Here is a 24,869-nt window from a genome sequence, read left to right as displayed (position 1 = left end):
TTTTTTTTTTTTTTTTTTTTAAATAACGATACCAATATAAAAATGCTTTGGCACAATAGATAAATAGGTATACCGAATACGAAGATACGCCTCTATTCATTTCCGTTAATTTAGAATTGATTCTTCACCGCTTACTAGAAAGAGACAAATACACAAAAGATGATATATTCCTTGTCACTCGCTTTCCGCTTCTTTCCTTCTTCCTTCGAATCAATTTTATATCTGTACAGTCCGCGTGTGTCATGATTATGATCTTTCACTTGGGATATACAACATACACGTATTTACACAACTATACAAGAAAAACGAAGAACGAAAATTACACGTCCGTACTACATCCGGCAAATCGAATTTCTCGATACGTATATTATTTCGTTCGCCGATATCTGTGGATAATTTTTTCAGCCACCACTCCCGCGGTTTCACTGAAACTTGTAACTAAAGGACAGCGCTGAATATTAACTTTATTACAAAGTTCGATCTCTATTCTTACAGCCCCTTTTTCGAAGACACGTCGATGATCGCGGGACGAACTCGATTCCGTTCGATCGCAACGTGTAAATGAAGACAAATAAACCGCAGAACAGTTCTATATACAACACTGTACATCGTCACGACAGAAACGAAAGAATTAAAATGACGATGAAAGGAATCTCGAATCCGTCAAGCGTGTTATGCCCACACGCTATGCCGTGGATTTACGATTCATGGACCTAATTTACTTACCAAATATCGGCTGAACGAAACACGGCCGGCCCCCGTTTCACAACGAAAATCCATACACTAGTAGAACCATTTAACTGACCGACCCGTTGAGCATGACGGACGCGATTTTCACATTGAAAAATACGGATCGAAACGAACATTCGTTGCGGAACGAACAAAAATGAAAAGAACAGAAAAAGTGAAAAAAAATTAAGAATAATAATTAATGAATAATTACACACTTCACTCTATCAGAGTTCGAAGAGTTTGAACAGTCCTGCCCGTTCGCTAAGGCAAGATCACAGAAACATGTCTAAGGCTCATATAGTCACCCACTTTAAAAGTCTCTACTTTCATGCCCTTATCGCTAAATGCATGTGGAATCTGGGTGTTGGCTGGCAGACTTTCGTGTTTTTGTCGGTTCCTTCGCCGTCAATTCCTGAGAAGGCCTCCGCGGACTACCCAGCGTAACTAACGCAGATGCTACGGCTAAACCAGCGCTCTGACCAGCCGGCGTGTAAGGTTCACCGCCAGTAGGCAGTCTGACTAGCAACGACAGGACCGCTGCTCTGTTACCGCAACAGGGCTCCAACGCGATCGGACTAGGGGCATCCTGTAAATATTACACCAACAAAACCAAATAACATCGAGTCGCACATACTTTTACTGTAATAATTGGTAAAATTTGCGCTACCGTAAATAAATTTGAGCCGGGGAAACGAGAATCGCGAGCAACGTCATAGAATCGAAAGTATCGAAATCCACGGCGCTAGTGACGAATCGTACATTGACGCCAACGCTATTCTCGTTTATTTTCTATGTTATTTGAAAAATCTTGAAAAGTCTTGCAGAATGGTAGATTCGAACGTGGAGACAGAATGATATCAATGTTTTATTTCATATAATCGTATATAAATATACGACGAAATCCTACTTTCACGAATTTATCTATTTTTTTTTTTTTTTTTCTTAGCAGCTTTGATATCTAGAACTAACCCTATAAATATCCCCTTCTTGTTTGGCAATATCCTGTATATGATTACTATATGTATTTACGTGCAGAATGTTTCGCTTAAATTGGGCATTTGAATTAATTCCACTATTTTTAAGGATAAGAAAAAGTGCATATATGTAGCTGGAAGATACGCGTCTAACGATATTAATAAGAGCAGACACAAAGTCTACTCCCGTCATCGACATTTTTCTTTATCCTCTTCGTCATTTTGTATCATCTTCGATAGTAAGAGTTATTATAAATGTCCAATTTATGCAAAGCAGCCTGTACATTATATAATTACTTTATTCGTGAATATAAATGACTGAGTGAGATATCAACCTTTTTCTTCTTGCGGCAATTGATTAACTCGGACTCGTTTCGCTCGGAGTCAGAATTATCGATGTCCCGCCTCTCGATTTCTACCAAAACCTGGCTAAATGCTCTACTGGCCATTTGCTCCATTTCTACGAACAATCTCTGTCTTCTTCTGTACATATCATATTTTTGTTTAATCTTCCAAAGGATAGCAGCCACCAACAGGAGAGCGAGGAAGCACCTAGGCATGTAATCTCTAGTTTACAAGTAAATACTGCCTGAGGCTTAGGACAACACAAAAGCGTGGGAAATTTTGAAAAAAAAGAAAGAAAGAATAATAAAGAAAATCTCAATGTTCTCGATCTTGATCGTAATTAATTCCTACACGCAACACGTATACACACAGTTGACAGTCTACAGGTTTGGCTAGCTGTGACACGAAGTTTCAAATACTCACGTGCAAAATGTTATGAAGAACTGTTGCAAGTTGAGTTTGGAATATTGCGAGAAGGAAATTTGAATCCACACAGGCGGCTGGAAGTCGTACACGTAAACGTAGAACGTGGTTAATGTATTATTGTTCTCGCTACCGAAACCGTAACCGTCTTTGATAAATCGATGCTTGTACATGCTGGTGGTGCAATTCGCGCCAAGAATCAACGGTATTTCCGGCGTGTTCCCTCTCTTCACGGTGATGTTCATTTTAGCCAATACAGAACACGTGATGGAAAACTCAGCATCGATATCGGGTTTTGGCGGAGAATTCTTAAAATTGATCGCTCGGTATTGACGGTCCTCCTTTTTACTTAAGTTGAACGTAAATTGATAATCGATCGCCAGATCATCTGTAGAAGAAATTTAAATTTCAATATAATCCTTTGCTGAATTATTATTAGTGAAAAAAGAAATTGGTATTACTAAAAGAAATAGTCGTTTAAAAGAAACTTACAAAAACACGATCCTTTATTGGTAGGATCTCCGTGATAAAGGCTAGACACGTCACATCGTTCACAATGATCCCCGATAATGCCTTTCGTTGTACAGAAACATTTACCCGTCTCGCTGGTACACTGCGTGCCTTGATTATTACAAAAACAGGCTGCAACGGGAAAATGTAATTTAGTGAACTACTCGATATTGACGGGTTAACGATATTACTCGGAGTAGAATGAATTTACGTTGACAAGTCGCTCCATTCAGTGGATTGCCGTAATAGCCGGGAATGCATTTATCGCAGTGAGGTCCGTACGTCAAATTTCCACACGGTTGGATACATATGCTGCTATTCGAGAGACACTTGCTATGCCCGTTGCATTGGCAAGCTAAAATTAATGTAATTTGAAGAACATCGATATACATATACATACAATGTATAAATGTTGTTTAATAATTTGTGCACACCCTATACACGGTGACCATTAACAATTTACTTACCAGGGCATTTAGTGAAGTACCATCGTTCGAACGGGCATGCGTCCAAGCTTTTACTGCTTGGACCACGAGCCCCACCTGGCAGGCAGAGTCCCTTCCCTGTCCCTGAACCATCGTCACACCATCCACATCCAGGATCGGAGCGGCACGTCGTACAAGACGAATAAAACGTGCACCATTCTTTCCCCGTTTCCGTCGGCCGACATTTCGCATCGATCGTAGTCCACTCGCGACATTGCCCGTAAGGGAAACTCGCGGGATACGCATTTTTGTCCACGCATTTCTTCTCGTTCTGACACCAGATGCAATCGGACTCTGTGCAATTTTTACAGGAAGTGTAGTCTACGCAAGGACTGCGACAAGAGTCTATGGACAGCCTCTGCGCTTGAATAGTTCCGTTTAAAATCGTCACTTGCTGCAAACATTCGTAAATTGATTTACCGCCTTGTTGTACAATATATTGGTTGTATATTGTTGTAGAGTGTCGTAGAGCATACAGGAAATTTATTATGGCGCTAGCAAATGTATCCGGTTAATCGTTTTATTCGTCGTCACGCGAGCAAAATCTCCAACGTATCGAAAAAATATCATTACACAGCACATACGTATATCCTGGTTACAAAATAAATAACGAAGAGTCGCACTTTGTCTACGAGATTATAAGAGAAACGTGGTTGAGGCAGTAAACGTACCGACAGTTGAACCTTTCGAATGTCATTTTGACTGTAAGAAGTTTAGTGTACAATAACTTTTATTCGTATACTCACGTCTCGAGCCTTCGAGTACGGCTTACACCGATCAGGTCCGTTCGACCAAGACCAGATGCAATGTGGATTACTGGAGCACGCATGGCACGTGTGCAATTGTAAGCACTCTATGCCAGTATGAAGGTCGCATTGTACCAAATCGGTGATCGCCTTAGTCGGAGGTGCGTTAGCGTTGTCTCGGCAAATCTCGTACGAGCAACTCTTGCCGCACCATACGCAATTGTACGAAGTCTGTACGCATGCCACACAGTCTGTGAGCAGTTTGCATAATTCCTTGTGAGACGTCATCCCACGAGGTGGCGTATCGTCTAGGCACCTCATGTAAATTCCGTCGTGCATGTCGTCGTTAAGAAGCACGTGTCGGGGTATCTTGGTAATCTGTATACACCGATTCTCTCTCTTATCCCACACGCACTTCACGCCTGTCCTTGCGTTCAAACACTGATTCTGATTCATCAAGTGCTCACAGTTCCCTGGTGTGTACCTGATGGTCATATACGTATGTTGTATATTAGTAAATGAAGATTCTTGCCTATCCTGTTGAGTAAAATGCTCAGAGAAAAGATAGAAAGAACGTTAACCTCTTGCCTAGTAATTTCTACAGTAGCTATTTACTTGTGAATGTTAGCTCTCCGGTATGCTAGTTATACGTATATTGAGACACCGTATCACGTATCGAAAGCGAAAGTAAAAGCAAAGTGCAAGTCACGTGTTTCCTAAATATTTATAGAACTGATTTATTCCGATAAGCTATATTAATTGTTATAAAAAAAAAGTGGAAGAGTTGAAATTTTTCTGGGTTTTCAGATCGAAATAACGTGAGAAAATCAGTTGGCGCGCTAAATATTTTGCATTCAAATCTATTGAAGATGGCAAGTTATTAAATTTCTATATAACGATCCTTGCTGAAGAATCGAAGCTAAAGTTGTTGGTTAAAATTAAACCTGGTTAAAAAACGACAACCTGCCGTTTGTTGAAAGTAAATCGTAATTTCTATCAGGAACGTAATATACGTGACATATAGAGTACGTAAAATAAACGAAGGAGAGTAAGAAAGGTAGGAAAGATACGAGAAAATGAATAAAAGTTGGAGAGATGACCTTCCTTGATCGTACCTTGACATGTCAGATAACATCTGTCCATCGAATCCGCCATAAATGTACATGGACTTCTCAAATACAGTTGCAGTATGTCCATACCTAGGCAGATCGGTCATCTCTTTCGGCATAGAAAACTGATGCCACGAGTCGCACGTAACGTCGTACGCTATCGTATCCGCTGAATAACATCTCGTTCCGTCCGAATGTTGCGTATCGTTGTGCATATTACCGCCAAAGACGATCATCAAGCCACCAGAAACGAATACAGCCGTATGAAAGAAACGAGCCGATGGCGCTGACGTGAGCAACCTCCATTCACGATTAATAGGATGATAGGAGTATAGTCGACTGGTTAACACCTGTGTGATTTGTGTCTCCGATACGTATCCTCCGTACACGTAGATGAGATTCGTCAACGGATCATAGGCAGATGTATGACCATAACCACCCTTCACAGGGAATCCAGCAGTCTCCACAATTTGCCACTCACGAGTACCCAAATAGCATTCTTGAACTTCGTTCAGATAACCATACTGAGGCGAATAGCCAAATATCACCACCATCTTTTCTTTTTTTCCGTGCACCAAGGTTGCAGAATGTCCGGCTACCTGTGTGAAGTAAGGCATTAAATAAAAGTATTCCGAGTTGAGTGAGAAAGAACTTTTAACCCCTTGATGCTAAACTACATACGTATCTCAGATGGGGATAATAGGTTTGCGCAGAGTAATCGAATTCGTTTCTCGATCGATCGATTGAAAATTGAGATACTTGAAGATTTCGGATATTATTTATACCGAGTAAGAGTCTTTTATTAATCGCGAAAATGAGCAAAATGACAGTGTGCAATAATATCGAAATATTGGAATATTTTAGGTAATATCTAATTCATACTGAGAGGGTTCGCATCCTTTTGTTAATTATGAAATATGGTTTCCCAATCCCAAAGTTTAGCTTTTTATGTACAGTAATCAGCGCGGCAGAGCGTTACTCTGAGAAGAAAGGTACACTGGTATTTTACATTCTATTGCAGAGAATCTTTACCTAACATAAATTATAACGTTTAAAGAATAAAAGGATCGAGTATTGTTGCGATATTTAGAAATATATTAGTTTGCGAAGAGGAATTAAAGAAACGAAAAAGGTACAAGATCAAGAATCGGTAGGAGAACAGCGACTAATAGAGTTGTACGAAAAGGGAAAAAATTCGTCGTTCCGATATAAGTTGTGTATCGCTGCATATTAAATATTCCAATTGTCTACAATGACGCTGTTGTTGTGAAATATTTAAAAATGAAAGAAATGACGTGATATAGGAAAGATATACCACCTTTAAAGGACCACCACGTATGGTTTTGTTGTTATGGAAGTTATCGTGCACCGTTACGTTCTCCCAGACTTTTGCCGACACATCGAACGCCCAGATCTCATTGGTCACCGTAGAATTAGGCAGTACACCACCGTACATGAATATCTTGTCGCCAAAGAGTACGCACGAATGAGCGTACCGAGGCAGAGGAACCTTACCCTCGACGTGAGGGGTCTCCCAGACGTTTCCATTGAAATCATAAACGTTGATCATTTTTGCGCGATGAAAGCTCTCACCGCCGACTACGTATAAGGAATCCTTCCAAACGATGGAGCAATGACTAGCCGAACCTTCCGGTGACAAATTTTTGTAGGATACGCTTTCCCAGAATCCACGATCGCTTCTTTGGCTGCAGTCGGAACCTGAACGTACAGAGAGTCTATTTTAATGGTTTTATGCAAAATTAAGGGATTAATCGTTTCCGAGTTCCCGAGTTTGCGTACAGGCTTGATTCGCTAATAATTGACCGTTGTTGAATTTCTATCGGTCTTAAAGATTCGACCGATTATGGACATTGAATACACGTACTCGTACTTGATTTATTAGTATTAGTACCGAATAATATACGTTGAATTATTACGAAATGTTTAATCATTTTGTAAATATAAAAAGAGTAAATATAAAAAAATATAAATTGTAAATATAAAGAGAGTAAATATAAAGAGAATTTTTCGATAGCTGTTGTAATATTGTATTGCCAATTCAAATATGAGTAATATCGAAAGGTTAAATTGCGCATGGAAGACAAAGATTAGGACATGGTGAAGCAAGATATTTCTTTATTCATAATGGTTCGGTAAATGCTTATGACGAAAACATGTCACCCTTGAAACCGTGCACGCAGTCACAGTGATGGCTCTCGCGGTTACACTCGCCCTGTCCGTGATTATCGGAGCAATTGTTTGGACAAACTTGAATCTCGCAAGCTTCACCGGTCCACGTGGCATCGCACGTACACACACCGTCGATGCAGACTCCGTGGCCGGAACAGTCAGTGTGCGAATATCTACGAATACCGAAAATTATATACACATGAGGAAAGTAGGTTGCGCAAATCTTTAAGAAGCCAAGTTAGCGTATCTCGATGCTAATAGGCACGGTACACACGCTCTTATCGTATTTGTACACGAGGATAGAACAAATATTTGACCGATCGGGCTTGGCCAAATATCGCAAACAGAATGATCAATGATGAGAAAAACACGTGGCAAGATGTTAAATATTTAAAGAATGAAAGAAAGAATTCGGAATAAACGATTTGGAGAATAGTTGTTTCTTTATCGCAGAGATTTCATGCGTTTATGAGACTGAATAAAAGGAATATGTATTTTCAGATTTTACGAGTAATCAAATTGAATAACAGTGCTTTGTGTGTAGCAATATTTGAGATACGGTTCTGGTTCTTGACCAAAGACAATAGCGATAACAAGAGAGCCTTATATCTTTTTGTTCGTCGAATGAATTCATGAATGGGCAACGCTAATAAGATACTGTGCACTAGGATCAATGAACTCTCGCATGATTATTCTCTCGTATGTCAAAGTTCGACGTAAATATACGTAAATAAAAGAGGTTTTGCTATATGTAGACAAAGAAACAGATACGTAAAAGCAGTAAAAAGTACGATTTACGAAATTATAATTACATTTAGATATTAATTTTTTATTATATGGATATTGATTTTTTCAGAAATTTCGTTCGAAACGTTCGGGGATCGTGGAATACGACCTACGAAAATGCCTGAAAATTTGCTCGGTGAACATTTTTCAGTAACATTTCGCAATAAATTCGAAACAAATGCGAACATTGCCGCAGAAAGAAATAAAACGAAGAAGGAAATACAAAGTTGTCGAACAAATTCCTGAAAACATAATAATCCAAATCGTGGAAAGATTAGAGGAGAAAATGAAGGAAGCAAATGGAAGGAAATAATGTAACGAAGATGGAAGTGTGAAAGGATCGGGAAATGGTGATAGAGAAAATGAAGACGGAATTGTTTGTGAAAAAAAAAGAAGAAGAAGAAGAAAAAGAAGAAGAAGAAGATAATTCACCTGCTAGGGCAGGCGTTGATCTTGTAACTGATATTGAAGCCGCTCATGTTGTACGCGACGTCCGAGTAGAAGTGAAGCAGCGCGGTTCCGGAGCGCGCGATCACTTCCGGCACGCGCCGTATGTGGTAGCCATCCTTGTGCATCAATCCGGAGAAGACGGCAACCAACGGCGCCTCGACGCTGTCACCGTCGTAGATGTACATGTGGTCCCAGCCGCATTCTGTCGCGAATTGCTCCACGTGCATCCGTATCGTGGAGTTTGGGTTGCTCTCGATCAACCAGGAACACTTTACGTCCGCCGTGTAGTTGCCGATACCATCGTGAATGTTTCCTGTTGGTTCCGTCAGTCTGCGAACGATAACCAAATCCTTGAATCAATCCGCGGCTATCCTAGATGAAAGCACGATCGATAGTATGTATAATCGACGTAACGTTACGCTACATTCACACCTTTGGTCAATTGTACGTTATATCGTTTTCTTGTTACGATATAATTGTGCGTCATACTATTATAACTTATAACGCACACAGGACTTTCGGCTTGGAAAGTCCGTTGAAACGTTTTTTACGCGGCCTTGGACGATAAATGATTGACCGCGGTATCTGTGGGCAATTCTCGAAAAATAGAGCAGTCGCGCGTCACGATAGTAATACGATAAAACGATAATATTATCATCGTCGGGACAAAGCGGCGAGTAGGCGTTTAGCGGAGAATGCAGCATCCGAACTATCGATCTCCGCGTGCTTCGAGGCATCGCGTCGTGTCATGCGTCATGCGTCATGCGTCGCGCGTCGTCGTGGTCAAGGACGATGGCCACGCGGACAATCCACGCACGCGACAACGATACAACTCGAAGAAGACGGAACAAAGCGAGCGGCGTGTAAAGCCGAGAGAAATAAATAAGGACGAGACCGTGCACAGATAATTATTATACATGTAATATCGGGGAGAAGGGCCTAAGAAACGTCCAGCTAACTACAGACAATGTCGCGAGAGCCGAGGCGTTGTCGGCTCCATAAATGCGTTATCGGGTCCTTCAAATAAATAGCTTAAGATCCCTAATTGACGCACCTTGGTATGTAACCAATGAAACAATACACCGCGACCTCAAGATACCCACCGTCAAAGAGGAAATAGCAAAATATAGCGACAGATATAGCAAAAGAATCAACAAACACCGAAACCCCCTAATCACTGGACTACTCGATACGACGGACCAGATTCGCAGGCTGAAGAGGCACTACCCGCTAGACCTAAACGTTAGATTCATTTAATCATCCAAATTAAGCATTTGCACTTACTTATAATACTTATAAATTATACCTATCTATAATAAGTATTAACTTATTGTAAATAAACAGCCATGTCACTGCGCCACGCCAGAAAAATTACTGAAAATTCTCAACGCGAGAATTGATTGTAATTTCAACAAATAAATAAAAAAAAAAAAATAGCTTCGCCGAAAAGACCTACGTGACCCTGGCTACGAGCGTCTGCGGAACACGTGTGCGGTGGGCCTAGCAAAAGACACAAGAATGCTGCAACGGCCAGAGGGCCAGTCGAGAAGAAGAGTGCGAGTTGAGCGGATACGGAGTGTGAGTCGACGTGCGACGATATTGTAGTCGGTCCTTTTGTTATTGAATATCACTTATTAAAATACATTAAACTTTGAACCTACCATCATTACTTGTCCTTACTCTAAGAATCCATCAGTTACTACATACATGTGTACGCGATTAAAAGATTAGTCGGTGGAGGATTAGGTCGGATAATACGATAATCGAGCATAGCTGCTCGTATACCATCTGGCTTTTTATTATTAATCGTGAACTGAGCGCAATGTCGTGGAAAACTGGAAAGATTTTAATCTCGAATGTTGAAAGAAGAATCGAGACGGGGCGAGATAAGAGTTGTTCATTGTTCAAGGTTAAAAGAAAATAATAAACGCTTCGTTATATATCGATATCATTCTTTACATTGTACATATTCTTAGATAGATAGAATGGATAAATAACGCCTGTTATTTCTGTTTTTATATCAATTGAAATCGCCCTCTTCCGTTTATTGATTATTTCATTTCAAGAATGTTATCCATATATGACGGAAAGTTGCATAATTAGGAAAATATTGAAACTGAACTTTAGTTTAGCACTTTTTATTGAATTAGTAAAATGTACAGTGTACGTATTATATAAACTAGACAACATCTGTTATTACAGTTTTAGTATAATTATCGTAATTGGCAATTATTTGTAGTCACATTTGCTTCTTGTTCTTGCAAGAAAGATAACGTATAGATAGTATGTATGTAGTGATCAGACAAAACGCCTTTACATCTTTCGAAATCGTAGTTGAATTAAGGACAAACTAAACTATACCTAATACCTACTTAGGAATGTGGGTATCGGTTAAGTAATTGAGAAAGTGATCAAGATAAACGACGAAGCTACAAGTAGTAGACAGCGCGCACCAGATGTATTATACTTATATGTATATGATAAATAACGTAAAGTACATGATAATTGTAATAGGTAAATCTTGCGTTGTTTAGATAAACACTAATTCGCGACTGTTTCCATTTCCACGCTAATTCGTTCGAATCAGCGTACAAGTACAAGTGGTCGTTAATGATCGTAATAATCTTACAAATTACTCTACCCACTGCTTATGTGCATATCTCATCCTTGTTGGAACAAAATTTTACCAACGGGTACTATCAACCATACTAATCGATATGTCTTTGGCGCGATAATTTATTTATTTGAATCCTGCGTATTTTAATCCTTGCTAAAGATCAATTTTACAATATGTATGATATGTATATCTGGAAAAATGTAAGCCGGCAACTTTCAAAACTCGCTTGCCTTTATCAACTCATAATTTCAAGAATGTAGATATTTTTGGCTTATCGAAAATTCGATTAGCGATGCGGCACAAGCACCGTGTCAATGTTAACTAATAACGCGCAATATGTATATTGCCTCTACTTTGTCGCTGTTTAAATATCGATAGTTGTTAAATTCTTGCATAAATGCAACGAGAATCGTACTTGTATTTTCTTAATTCGAAGTATGAAAATTATGCTGGAAATTAGCTATTCGTCATAGCGTTAATGAAAAATGATAGGATTGAGCAAACAGGTTTTCAAACAAGTAAGGAAGAATTACGGCAGCAGGGACTGAAAACGCGGGAAATCGGGAGAGGAACCAGCGTACAAACACCGTAGATGAAACATGGAAAAAGAACGATCTACCTCGTCTACGACGCTCGAGGAATAATAATTCCAAGGGACAAAGAACCGTGGCTATGACGATGTACTGTACTTCCTGCTTCCTGCTTCCTGTGTCATAGACTCTTGGTGAACGTATCGCGTCGTTCGATTCATCGAGATCCTCTATATGAATTAAAGATAGAGGTCCCTGTTTCAAATTGTGTATGTAAATGCGTAGTAATACAATCGAGCAAATATAAATTATCAAATCGATCATAGAAATGAAATGGAAAAATAAAAAGCCAGGGAAAATATAAATGTCGCCAATTGGATCCGCAACAAGTAATATTCAGAGAATAAATCGATCGTTGAATCAAAAAATATCTTTCGTTATTCCGATCAATTTGTCTTAATAAAATTGTAATCTGTAAAACCTAATGTGATACAAGTGGCAGCCAAATCAACGAAACCATGAAAATGAAGAAAAGAAAATTAAAACAAAATGAAAGGCAAACATCTCGTTCGTTCTCCAAGCCATATTTTCTCGCCTATGATTATACATGACGGCGGCGATATCGCTTAAACGGCGGAAAGAAGGTGAGAATTATCGATCGCAGTGAAAAATACGCGAACGCAGAAATTGCAGCACCAAAGTGGATGGATCGGATGCTAAAAAAGCCCGGATGCGCATTGTCGTCGAGGATATTCGAGGAATAACAATATGTTAGCTTGGACAGTGCGGAAAAGAAGAGAAAATCAGAAGGCGGAGGAGCAGGGCGAAACGGAACGAGAGGAAAAATGGAGTGTGTGAGAACCGATGCGTAGCGAGCGCACTTGGCTCCGCATAAATTCTGATCGGTGATTTACGAGCGTAACACGTGTCCCGGGCCAGGATGCCGAGTATTTATTTCAACGCGAAACTTTTTTGCATAAAATAGCGGGAAAACGAGCGGAGAAATCGGATCGAAGCCGGAAATGGGAATCGTATTGTCGAAAATGGCTCTTATGCCAGAATACAACAGAATATTATCATTATCGTCGTCGATGTTGTTGATGTTTGTTGCGTATTAAATGTGCAAAGTGCCGGAAGATGATTAATGTAATGAAAAAAATAACGACACAAAAGAAATACTATAAATGGAATAAGAGTAAAATCTATAGAGATATATAGATATAAAAAATAGAAAAAAAATTGGAAAACTGTCTCTGGAACAAGTGAATTACAATGTTCATGAAATTCGTGAAAAGTTAGTTACTATTCTATACTATACAGGCGAATAACGCGAATTACGATCAACCATATCGCAACTAATTGCGATAAAATAATCCCAGGTATATATTAACATTTGCGTTTTCTTAATCATCTTTGACTCGATCCTAATTTTTTATACCCAACAAATTTCTCAAATTCGATGAAAATATGACGTGTGATTTTTCGTCTCAAGTATTTTTTAAAGAACCGCGAAAGATCGATAGATAAAATAAACGCGAGATAAGCAAGGAGAAAGTCGTGTCGTAGCGTCAATGGTTCGAAGTACGATGACATTCGTTTCAAGATATCGTTTTAACAATTGTATCTTATTAATTGCTTTAACGTACGATTATATCGCTGCTCGTTCCGTCGTACGAATCTTTGTTCTCTTAATTTTTTAAACAGAAGAAAACGGTAGAATTACATATTTCGAGCAATACATCTGTCTGATACCACCGACGACGAGTACAAATCACTTAATAATTCTCTCGGGCTACGTAATAACAGCGTATCGCAGTACCTTAACGAACGAGTGTTCAACAATCTGTCCGTAGTGTAATCTCCGGCAAGCATTGTTCGTTTCTCCAACGATTAATTCGTCTCGCGTTAATCGCGCAACGATTTCTCACAGACACGATTGTCCATCTATACACCCGACGATCGTTCTAGAATTTACGTAGGAAAATGAAAAGTAAAAAGTAGCTTTGTATAAGAAACTTGCAAAGATAAGATAAACTTTGCGCGTTTCGATTCATCATTTAGTTAGATAACAAGAGTTCCACGACTTTCTATGTCTATGAAATAAAGAAAAACTAGGTCGTTATAAGGAATCGAAAGAAACGCGATAACGCTTACTTTGATTTCGATTTCGGTGTGCCACAAATTGGTTATGAATCGTCCTAATCCAACTTAGATATTTCGCGAAATCGGAATAAAATTTGAATTGGCCTTCGATTTTTTAGGAATAGGCAGTGGAATATCGTAATCTATTCAAGCGATCTTAACGATCATAACACGATATTTTTTATAGAATTAGAGAAAAAAAACTACGTATTTGTAAAAAGAAAATTTCGGCTTCAACGAGTTTTCACGGGTAGACTATGGAGCGGCGATAGTCCATTCGTACACGTACCAACTATCGTCAATTTCAACACGAAGGAGGAAACCAACGTTTTCACGAAAAATCCACAGGAAAACGAAACCAACGTTTAGTTTGGATTTGCGTTCCAATTTTCCACAAATTGACAACCATCCTAGAATTGATATATCCAACTAGAAAATAAGCCAGATAATGCGTCAAAGCTGTTCCTTAAAATTACCCAATGACACCACCAGTCACAACATAAAAACGCCCAGGTTCGCCGCTATTTCGTTCGCAGGTGTCGACAATATCCGTGCGTGTTCGGTTGGGTAGCTGCTGTATTATGATTCTCATTAGCACAAAATAATATTCTTATTCAATAAGAAGAAGACGCCAGGATGAGTCACGAGGAGTTCGACGACCGACGCGGCGCGGCGTAGCTTGGCACTAACAGTCTTTACGCGAGAAGCCAACCGACGGAGGAAGCAAAGGACAACGGCGGCGGCGGCGGCGGCGGCGGCGGCTATAAAAAGAAACGCGAGTAAATGGGAGTAAGAGAATGTCGAGGAGGGATGCAACGACGAGCTGAACGTATCAACTCTTTCCATTTCATCGTCAGATAGTACCGCGGACGAAGGGAACCTCTCTTATTTCGTTGGACGCGTTATTTATCGCTACCTTCCCTTCGCTTTCATCGGCGATCGAATAGTCACTTGACGATATTGTCGTTTACAACGGAATACGAGGTAAACGGTCGTTTTTATTTCGCTCCACTTGTACTTAATCGTCTCGATACGTACGTTTAAGGTGCAAAGGTGCTCGCTTTTATCCTTCCTTTCCTTCTTTTTTCGGTTTTTATTGCATTCTTAGATATACAATCTTGTCAGTGCTAATTTATTAGGTTGTTACAATACATAGGAAATATGTTGAGCGTTTGTTGTATCAATTTCCCAAATCTTCCTTTCCTTTCCTAATGATATTTTTTAATAATATTTACAAATTTTCACTGGAATTTGACGAATGAAAACCTCGTGACCGAATAAAGTTCCGATAACAGCGGTTTATCGTAATAACAAAAAATTCGCAAATAAGCCTCGCAAATACCGCCTTTCTCGCACTAATCACCAATCGGGCTTAAACGAAAGTAGCGTTAGCTTCGAGCGAAACAAAAGCCAGATGCTAACTCGCGTTAAAAAGCGGGCTCGTCTGCCTGCGTTCTCGTGAATAATTAACGGATATTCCGTGAAATTTCAGGCTCGTTCGGGGTCGGCACAATTTACAGAAACGCCAAGACGACTAAGAAGCGCGGCAAGAATTCGTAATGAACCGTGTCCACGCGCGAAGGAAGATTCTTCGCATAAAGCAGCGTGGAAACAAACTTCAACGTTGACTCGTAGCGCGATGGGAATTAAACGAAGAAAGAGGAGGAGAAACGTGTAAAGAAGAAACGTTAGATAGATACTTGCAATGAAGCACTGCAGCGAACCGTCAAGGGAATATATCTATCGTCTCAAAATATCTATACGAATCTAAGAAAAGATAAGATTTTCAGGACAAAATCGTGGAAACACAGAACAACGTTTAGGTTTTTCTTCTAAATTTTCCACAAATTGTCAAAGAATTCGCAACTAATGAACTAACAAATTAAATACGAATTCGAGTCTTTCCTACGTTAAAATGTCCTGTCCGAAGCGTTTAAATAATCTGTATGTATGAGTATCAATAATAAATAATTATAGGTATAGGCTGTTGTGGAATAATTATAAATAATAACGATACGTGTTTGTAGTTCTCTCGGTTGTTTCAAATAGAACATTCAACTAATCGATGTCTAAAAATTTCTTCGCAAAACATATGATAAAAATTGCAGCAATACAAAACTATTATTGATAGAGAAATATTGTTAATAGAAAAAAGATTTGAACGTTAACTAAATAAACCGGAACAAAGAAGGAAGAAACGATGGATATTTACGATGGAGCATCGGCGTGAACCATAAAGGGAAGCACTCGGAAGAAGAAAGTCTGCTGAAGGGTGCTCGAGATTTACAAGAAAATACAACGTGATTTTGGAACTCTGACTGGCTGGCTGACTGGATTTTTATGAGACCTATGGTGCTACGGAGAAACGTAATCCGCATGATGAACGTTTCTTACTTTTTTCCTTTTTTTAACCATTTCTTTGAGCTATTCCTTTTTTCTTTTTTTAATTGACTTATATTCCACTATATATTGTATTATAACTTATATTCCATTAAAAAAATTAGTTTGTACTTTCTCGTTGCTTGCATCGTTTGCCGCCTATTTTCAATCGCTAGAAAAAGTTTCGTAAATTTGAAAAAACACGAATACATACTAGATCGTTATAGATGATTTTTCGATCCAATCTTACTAAATCTATCGTCATCGATCTATATATATATATATCTATAATAAAAATATTAAAAATTTGATTATTTCGTTGGAAAAAGAGTGAAATTGAGATATAAAAGTTCGAAGTAAGCGTAACTTTCTGCTTCCTCGATATTCGAATAGCCAGTAATAATAAAGTAAAATACGTTTTCTTCTATTACTTTCGTAACTGCAGTATTTTTAGTATCTTGCAGACAAGATAATCCTTGTCCTCGATTCGTGAAATAGAGCGAACGATTGTGGTATTGAAGTAAATAAATAACCCTGATATACGTGACTGTTAGAAAACTGCAATGTAATTTTCTAATTACGGTATTTAATCTATTTTCTTACGCCCTATTTTCTTAATTTTGATTACTAGCACAGCGTGTTAAATTAACAATACCTAACCAAATAGGTAACCGCCATATAAAGTTCCAGCTTCTTTTAATTTTATTAATTTTCTAATTGCAGATTTTCCATTTATTTAAAAAATGATGCCACTTGTAGATAGTTCTGTAATTCACTCTTTCATTTTACTAACCTTCTAATTACACCATTTAATTTAATCCCCAACCACTTCTACGGCAGAATATATTTTTCAGATAAAATATAGAATTAGAGTAAATAACTGAAGGCCAAGTAACCGATCGTAACTAATATGTTCTCATATGCAAATATTACAAATATTCGTATCGACCAGAGAAAGTAAAATAAGCAAGCATAAATTAATAGGTTAATTAACTTGGAACAATTGGGGTTATGATTTCAATGTGTTTACATTTGCACGAGCCACAGAGTGTATCTATTATCTACACGGTTCGATAGCCGGATAATTGTCTATTTAAGTAGCGATCGATCGAATTCAAAAACGTGCCGAGCTTAATTAACATTCTGTTTTATTGATGCACTCGTTAATAACCGAGCGCCATTTTCTTGGACCATTGTCGCCATTGTTGTCATTGTAGCGGTAGCTGGTTAATTTACCGCCAAATAAATACGTATCCATTGTTTCTTCGCATGTACGCGGTATTTCCGATCGATCGATCGTAGAGAATTCCTTCTAATCCTTACAGTTACGTTATTGCATATATTATCGAAAGAAAAGTTCATCTGAAAGGACTTAAATAATTTACTTCAAATAATCACACTGATTAACTTAAACGAACAACTTCACGGTTTTATCGAACATTCGCGATGTTTCCTGATTCTCGGTATATCTGTTATTCCAGCGGGATGAGTATTATATAAAGTTTTAGTCGATTCGTAATACAATGATAAGATAGAAGGGATAAAACCACACCGAGGAAACCGGCACGATGCCATTGATCGCACTCCCGCCATATAGCTGGCAAGCTACGTCAACGCGAAAGGAAGACACAGAAATTCGCCAATTTTCGATCAAGAGGGCATTGGCAAGTTACTTTCTAGATTTGTGTCGTGCCGTATCCACGCGAAACACACCGAGCGTGATCGAATTCTACCGGTTCCCGAGCCGGTTTTTGTCCACGCGCCGCGTCGTCGCGCCCGGTAGCTTCGTGGCGTTTCAACAACATCGAACGAGTGACCCTGTAACGAAAGCTGAAATATCATTCGATGGATCGGGATTCTGCATAAAACGAATGCTCGTTGAAACGTTGAGTCAGGTGTCGCAGGCTGGCTATTCAAATGTTGAGGCGACTTATGAATTTTGGCTATTTTTCACTTGAGTATTTGAAATGAAGGATATTCGTTAAAACATCGAGCGAAATTGGCAATTGATGGTTTAAAGATTTCATGGTTGTATATTTAAATAAACACCAATTCAAATAAATCCTGAATCCTACGGTAAGTTCTAAGCTCAAGTTAAATCGTACATACGTTGAGTTAATATTTCACTCGATTCTGTGTTGAATCGATCGTTGATTAAATTTCAAACTGTTGATTAAACTTTGAATTAGAAATTCCCACCGTACGATATAGAGAATACGATATAGAGATATAGAAAGATATAGATATATCGATTTTATACAATGCTCTTTACGATTAAAAATTTTAGACATTAGAATCTCTGGAATGATTGTCATATTATCATGAACGAAGATGACTATTGGTTTCGCGTATGTAATTATTTTTCATTTAGAATATGTGTGGCGGATCGGCACCAACAGGACGCCAACAGGTCGAGGCATCAACACGGTCGTAACACATCCCGGGCGATCCGCGGGTACCAACCGCCAACACCAGAGGGCTACTACGACAGACAACGAGTCTGTCTGTCTCGCTAGCAGTCGAATATACGGTGTCACGATACAAATAACGCACCTAGCGAGACTCCCTCTACGTCTAAGGCAGGGCACAACCTTACTGACGAGTCCACCGTAGTCCCGGGACTAAAACGCGAATTCCCTTTTCACCTGGCAGCAACTCCTCTACCTACATATGTATATTAGTAGTACGTGTCGTGCAACGAAGTAAACACGCAATCAGGTTGTTGCGTACATCTATCCGTTTTCATACAAAAACTTTGATTTATATAATGAGAAACGGTGCACTGAGAGAGAGAGAGAGAGAGAGAGAGAGAGAGAGAGAAACGCATACGTGTCATGCAAATACGAAAGTTATTATTTGTACACATATTAAATACACGTAGATGGCATTGTACTTTTCAAAGGAGTCAAATTTCTTAATCAGGAAAATATTTGGAAAACATATATGAGAAATACATAGAAAGATATTTCGAATATGAAAAGTTTTCTCGCGATTCCAGGATCGTCGTAAATTTCTTCCAATTCGATTCGGAAGAATCCAGCATCGTGTATGTTCAAGAAGCTTAAGTAGTCTAGGGAAATTGGAAAGCGTTCTAAATGCCACCCAGGCCATAAACTCCTCCCCTTCGTCCTCTAAATACTGCACCATTTGTGCAAGCATTTAAATCTGGTCGAGAATATACAACGATCGACTCGGTATGAGATTCAGCGTTTGACTCAATGTTCGAATTTAATACTAGGATCGAGAATACATTTAATTGTCTAGCACGACATTTATCTTTATAATCTATAATCTTTATAATCTATAATCTATAATCTTAAATACAGAACTTAATATATAAGTCATGTGACTTTGCGTTCATCTCAAAAGCTGCTTCAGTTTCTAATTTAACATTGAATGGTAGCATCGTTAACATCGATAAGTAAGCTATAAATGTTTACGCAAATTTATATTTCAATAAATATATACAATTACAGAATGGAACCTAAGCAAAAATTTACCTCACCCATTAAATATTATACCGAATACTATACTTTGTACATCTTACCTATTATGTATATGCATTTTGTGTTATTTTTACTATTTTGACCAAGTCGAAATTTGACTCAACTGCACTTTCTAGTACTAATCGCTGCTACCAATTTGATCGTTATTATAAAATAACGGGTTAAATAGTCTGAACATGTTGCAAAATAACCGTAAACAAGCAAGTTCGGTTGGTTCTGATCGAGGAACTATCATCTCGCAACATCTAGATGGTGGAACGAAACAGTCATAGAACGCAGAGCCAGTTTAGGTAGCCGGAGATACACGTGTTACAACAACGCGAAACAACGCCGGCGAACGGGCCAACATGGGACAAATTCTTCGAGCGGAAACGGGAAGAGCAGGCTGGAAGGGCCGAGGTGAGAACCAAAGTTCCTCGTCGTCTCTCAACAATGGCGAACGTACACGTGTAATTGTAGATAACATTAGAACACTTACGCGACAATAATGTCCTCTCAAGATTCGTAGAAATAATTTCATTCGCCGAAACTTTGCTCGAACAAAATAACGAAATACGAATAATGAAACTAACGAAATATCGAACGAATAACGAAGACCTCAAAAGAGGATAAAACAACCGTTTGTAAACCATTCTGGGCGCATCTGTAAACTTAAATAATATTCATCGGAGCTCTACGAGTAAGCGTTTCAAACTTATACCGAATGTTCATTAATCTGGGACTCGGAAGAGATCGAATTCACTTCGAACAGCAATTAACACTTAATGACAATAATTAATGCCGCGATAAGGTATGCGACAGAGAGTAGTACAATCTTATGCATTTATCGGTTATCGATTCGGTTGATCCAGTAAATGATATTAAGTTACAGAGAGACAGAGAGACGGTATAAACGAAACCTTGTCATAAGGTAAATCGCTGATAAATGCCGTCGATGGTAATTAATAAACAGAGTACAGTTTCCTAGCTAGGATTATGATACGCTTGATAATCGTCGGTCATTAATGGTCGAATGCGCTCATCTAGAAACCATAAAGTCTTTGACTAACTAGATCGACTAGATTGACTAACAGATCTAGGTATTACATAGAGTTAGCCAACTAATATTATGATTATCTTAAAATTTGCGACTATAATAGTGGTACCCTCGTAACAAATACATTTGTAAAGCTGTATAACATAGTGAAATACCGGTCTTGTATTTCACGCTAATATGACATGAATTAGTAGTATTATTAATAATATATATTAATAATATGTATTAACATATGAATATAATATGGATCAACCTTCAAGTTTCCACATACCGCGACTCGAGACAGTCAACAAAGCTAGCATAAACCACGAGCAGTAGTTTGACAGACCGTTTAAATAATGCGGTCGACCAGTTGCATAGGTGCGAAACGCGGCCAAACGGAAACACGCATGTCCCCGACAATTAGCGCGCGCGCACTTCAAATTAGAGCGAGTCGTAGCAAAGACGCGAACAGAGGTAGAACTGATTAACGAACCATCGTAGTCGCGTCACCGCTCATTCACCATCGCACTGACAACTGGATTCTGTTTACATTTCAGATGAGCAACATTATACGAAGTGCGTTTAAACAACATCGATTTTTTTCCACACAGCGCGTATATACTTTGTCACACGCACGCATAAACGTTCGATGATTCGATAGATACTTCGTTCGATGAATTCCTCGAGGCACGTGTCGCGATCACGTACATGAGAAAATAAAAACGATAAATAAACCACTCTGCACTCAGCGCCATGTGGTATATCGCGAAGCATTTTCCTCTCGTTAATCCCCGTGACAAGCATAGAATAATAGGTGCACACGATGCGTCAAGCGCGTGTACGGTTGTTTTCCTGGTTAAGAAACGCCCTCTTTTCTTTCTCACTCTTTTCTTTCCTTTTGCGTTCTAATTGAACGTAGGTTTGTGTTTATGCCGCCCCAAAGGCGCGATTATTTCCAACACCAATTATTCGCAAGTGCACGATGAAATTTTGAAACAACATACAATTTCCACTACCACAAGATTTTTACGCGGATCAATCGGTGTCGTTAAATTCGCGGATCGCGAACCATAATGACTAGGTCGTTTACGATCCACTTGCCTTATTACACAATATCGTTTTACCAAAACTTTCGTTTCATTTTTATTACATATCAAATAAAGAAGTATTAAACTATATCTCTTTATATGAACTTTAATCGTTTAAATGGATTTTCAGACCTATTTAAATTGCTAGATGTACGATTTTAAGTAACGATTGCTGTATATAAAATTTCATTTTATAACATTTTCACAAACGGTAGGAATTATACTCGCTAACAAAAATCGTGCATAATGCCAGTGCGAAAATAAATTCTTAGTTATATGTATTATATGTACGTGTATTTAACATGTATAAATCATATAACAGGCACACATACATACGCGTGCGTAGAAAACAATATTAAAAATGTATTCTTCGGTTTTGTTCAAGGATAAAATTCAAATTTCAAATAACCCAATTACAGTCGGCCAAGTGTCATAACTCCGTTCACGAGCCAGATATGACTTCGAACTTTTCAGGAGTATACTACATATATACTACGTATTATCGCGAAGCACGCGAGCGTAACGTACAATGTATAATGTATAGTGTTCATTGGTGAAATACGATCGGGCACACGTAGGCGAATCTTTAGGAATTCTTTGCCGAAACTGTTCCTTTGTCGAGTCCAGACAATATTTATAGAACTTAGAGAAAACGGTATGTACGTATTCGTGATACATTTCATAAAAACGTAACCTGTCCACAGTGGGGTGTTTACGTTGAAAACTAGATCGAAAGTCAATTTTTTTTTAATTTTATTTTTACATAAAAAAGTTGCACCATCTGCTTACTGTGCATCTAAACGATATAGATAACAGATTATCTCGATGATCGCTAAGGTTATCAGCGACTAAAGTAGAAAACGTGTGGAATTCAAATGAAAGGTATACGGATAATTATATAACGTAAAGAGAAACACTAACATTCATTCGCATATTATACAACAATTAAACTGTGTAAAACTGCTTCGTCGTGAATCTATAAAAATTACTAATCGGTCACATTGAAAACTCTGACGAGATAATTGAGATATAAAAACAATATTGTTTAGTAGCTTTTCAATGCAGATACCCCAACGTGTTCGGACTCGAGCGACCGTTATCAACTTCTCTGTATCCCGATACAACGAAGCAAAGTACAAAATGCGACAAAGAGAGAGTAGTTCCCAAGCGACGTTCGCGTCAGATTTCACCGCAATTGCTCAACGCATGACAGAGACGTCGAGTGTTCTCGAGTGCCTACGTACGATTTTACAATAAACATTGCACAAGTACGCTGAAGCGCAGGACTCGATCCTATCCAATATGATTATCGTCGGTGTTCGTTTACGATGGGATTATTACGTTAAGCGCGCGTAAAAATCAAACCAGCCTTGACAGTGGCGGAAACCGTAGTTTCCCTGTCAAGTTTAAACCCGTCGCGATCGATCCACGCAAAATCTAATCTCCCGACTCGAGTTAAGTCTTAAAATACGACGGGTCGTGTATTTCCGCGGTCACTGTCGCCGTCACCGTCACCGTTACCGTTAGATTCGCTAATGTCCCGATTACTTCCTAACTCCTCATTGTCAACCACGGCCGCAGACAATGACCGAACACCCCCTCTTCTATCCCTCTTCTGAACGAAGGACCATGAGACGCGCACACACGGCACAGCAATTAAATCCGGGGAAGTCGCGCGTACTCACGTTCCGCGCTCTCTTGCACTATTTATTTACGTATCTCCTCGGTAAAAGGGTTTATAGGAAGACGATCAAAGCCTCTGAAGAGACCGAGTCGACCTAAAAACCCGTCAATACCGTTGCACAGGCACCACGGAATGTACAGTTAGCCTGTTTGTTTCTCCAGTCGTATCTTGGCACGTATAATTTCGTATAAACTTCTTCTATCGATGTATTTGTTAGAAACACCTATGTGTAATATTTCACATAATAACGAGATTAGTAATGAGATGGGCCTCAAATGAGAAAAGCGAGAGAGACATGCTCGCGCATTCGATCTTACCTTCCTGTTTATTTCTCCCGTCGTATCTCCAGATATACATATAATTTCATAGTTTTCCCTATGAGTTCCTTCGTAGAAAATCAAATGTACGATAGTCTATACAATAATCGTATTCGTATTGGAAAGCTGGCATACTATAGGGCACGAGACGTGTAATCTATACTCGCACATTCTTTCGTCACTTACCTGACTTTTCCGCCGCAGAATTGGCACGCCAGGCCCTGCCAACCCTCGTGGCACACGCAGGTGCCATTGACACATTCCCCGTTGACGCAACTGTCCGTGTCGCAGGTCGTTTCCGTCGTCAGCGACGACGAGGAGGAGGAGGCGGCCGCAGTTACGTGCACCACCCAACAGATCAGCGCCGCCCACAGTATCGGCCACGGCACTGCAATTACACCGCACTGATCCCGTACCACCTCACGGCACTGCCCTTTCCGACGGTATTTCGATTTATATAGGAACAAAAACATCTGCACGACCTCTGCCATTTTGATAGGCTTCCATGTCAGAGACAATGGCCGACGGCGACGCACCGGACGAGATACATATGGGGCACCTTTCTCGCTCGCGTTTTCGATGCAACTCGCTTTATTCTCTGCGCGACTGCCGAAGTCGAGAGTCGAGAGTGTGCGGTCTCCACCGCGCGGCTCTCACGGTGTCGCGACCACGGAATACGACACTTGCCGGACTTTTCACGTAGATGGTATAGTCTAGTGACTTTTCTGAAAGTGATCATTTCGGCGGCTGCCATCAGGTGGCGCCCGTGATTTGCGCGCTGTAGCGACACCTGTATATAGTACCTAAGACTCCTCACCGATGTCCGGAGAGTGTTAGG

The 24,869-nt window shown here is 39.4% G+C and overlaps 1 protein-coding gene across 2 annotated transcripts; it reads right to left on the bottom strand.

Annotated features, from left to right (window-relative positions):
* On the bottom strand, nt 1-24,836 carry LOC117208059 (attractin-like protein 1). 2 transcript variants are annotated; one of them, XM_033448886.1, is made up of 12 exons: nt 24,218-24,836; nt 8,733-9,080; nt 7,506-7,687; nt 6,643-7,043; nt 5,331-5,923; nt 4,216-4,699; nt 3,452-3,863; nt 3,196-3,339; nt 2,967-3,116; nt 2,475-2,862; nt 2,042-2,273; nt 1-1,318 (listed from the first exon to the last, which is right to left on the bottom strand). In XM_033448886.1, exons 1-12 carry the CDS (start codon nt 24,520-24,522, stop codon nt 1,073-1,075), a joined length of 3,885 nt encoding a protein of 1,294 aa, XP_033304777.1. In that variant the 5' UTR covers nt 24,523-24,836; the 3' UTR covers nt 1-1,072. The 2 variants fall into 2 exon arrangements, with proteins under 2 accessions (XP_033304777.1, XP_033304778.1); XM_033448887.1 differs by having other exon boundaries at nt 1,073-1,318; nt 2,042-2,258.
* Nucleotides 24,837-24,869: the final 33 nt, after the last annotated feature.

This window comes from Bombus bifarius, unplaced genomic scaffold, assembly GCF_011952205.1.
Source record: "Bombus bifarius isolate JDL3187 unplaced genomic scaffold, Bbif_JDL3187 scf7180000008050, whole genome shotgun sequence".
NCBI lineage: Eukaryota > Metazoa > Arthropoda > Insecta > Hymenoptera > Apidae > Bombus > Bombus bifarius.
Note: the sequence above shows the minus strand (reverse complement) of the source record. Positions and strands in the feature narration are given on the sequence as shown.

Excerpts from the sequence above, each read along its gene's own strand:
- LOC117208059 (XM_033448886.1), bottom strand. The coding sequence starts at position 24,522 with ATGGCAGAGGTCGTGCAGATGTTTTTGTTCCTATATAAATCGAAATAC. Across the intron at positions 7,044-7,505 it reads CTGCGTGCACGGTTTCAAGG|GTTCCGACTGCAGCCAAAGA; the intron begins GTGACATGTTTT and ends CTGTACGTTCAG. Across the intron at positions 3,117-3,195 it reads GAATGGAGCGACTTGTCAAC|CCTGTTTTTGTAATAATCAA; the intron begins GTAAATTCATTC and ends TTCCCGTTGCAG.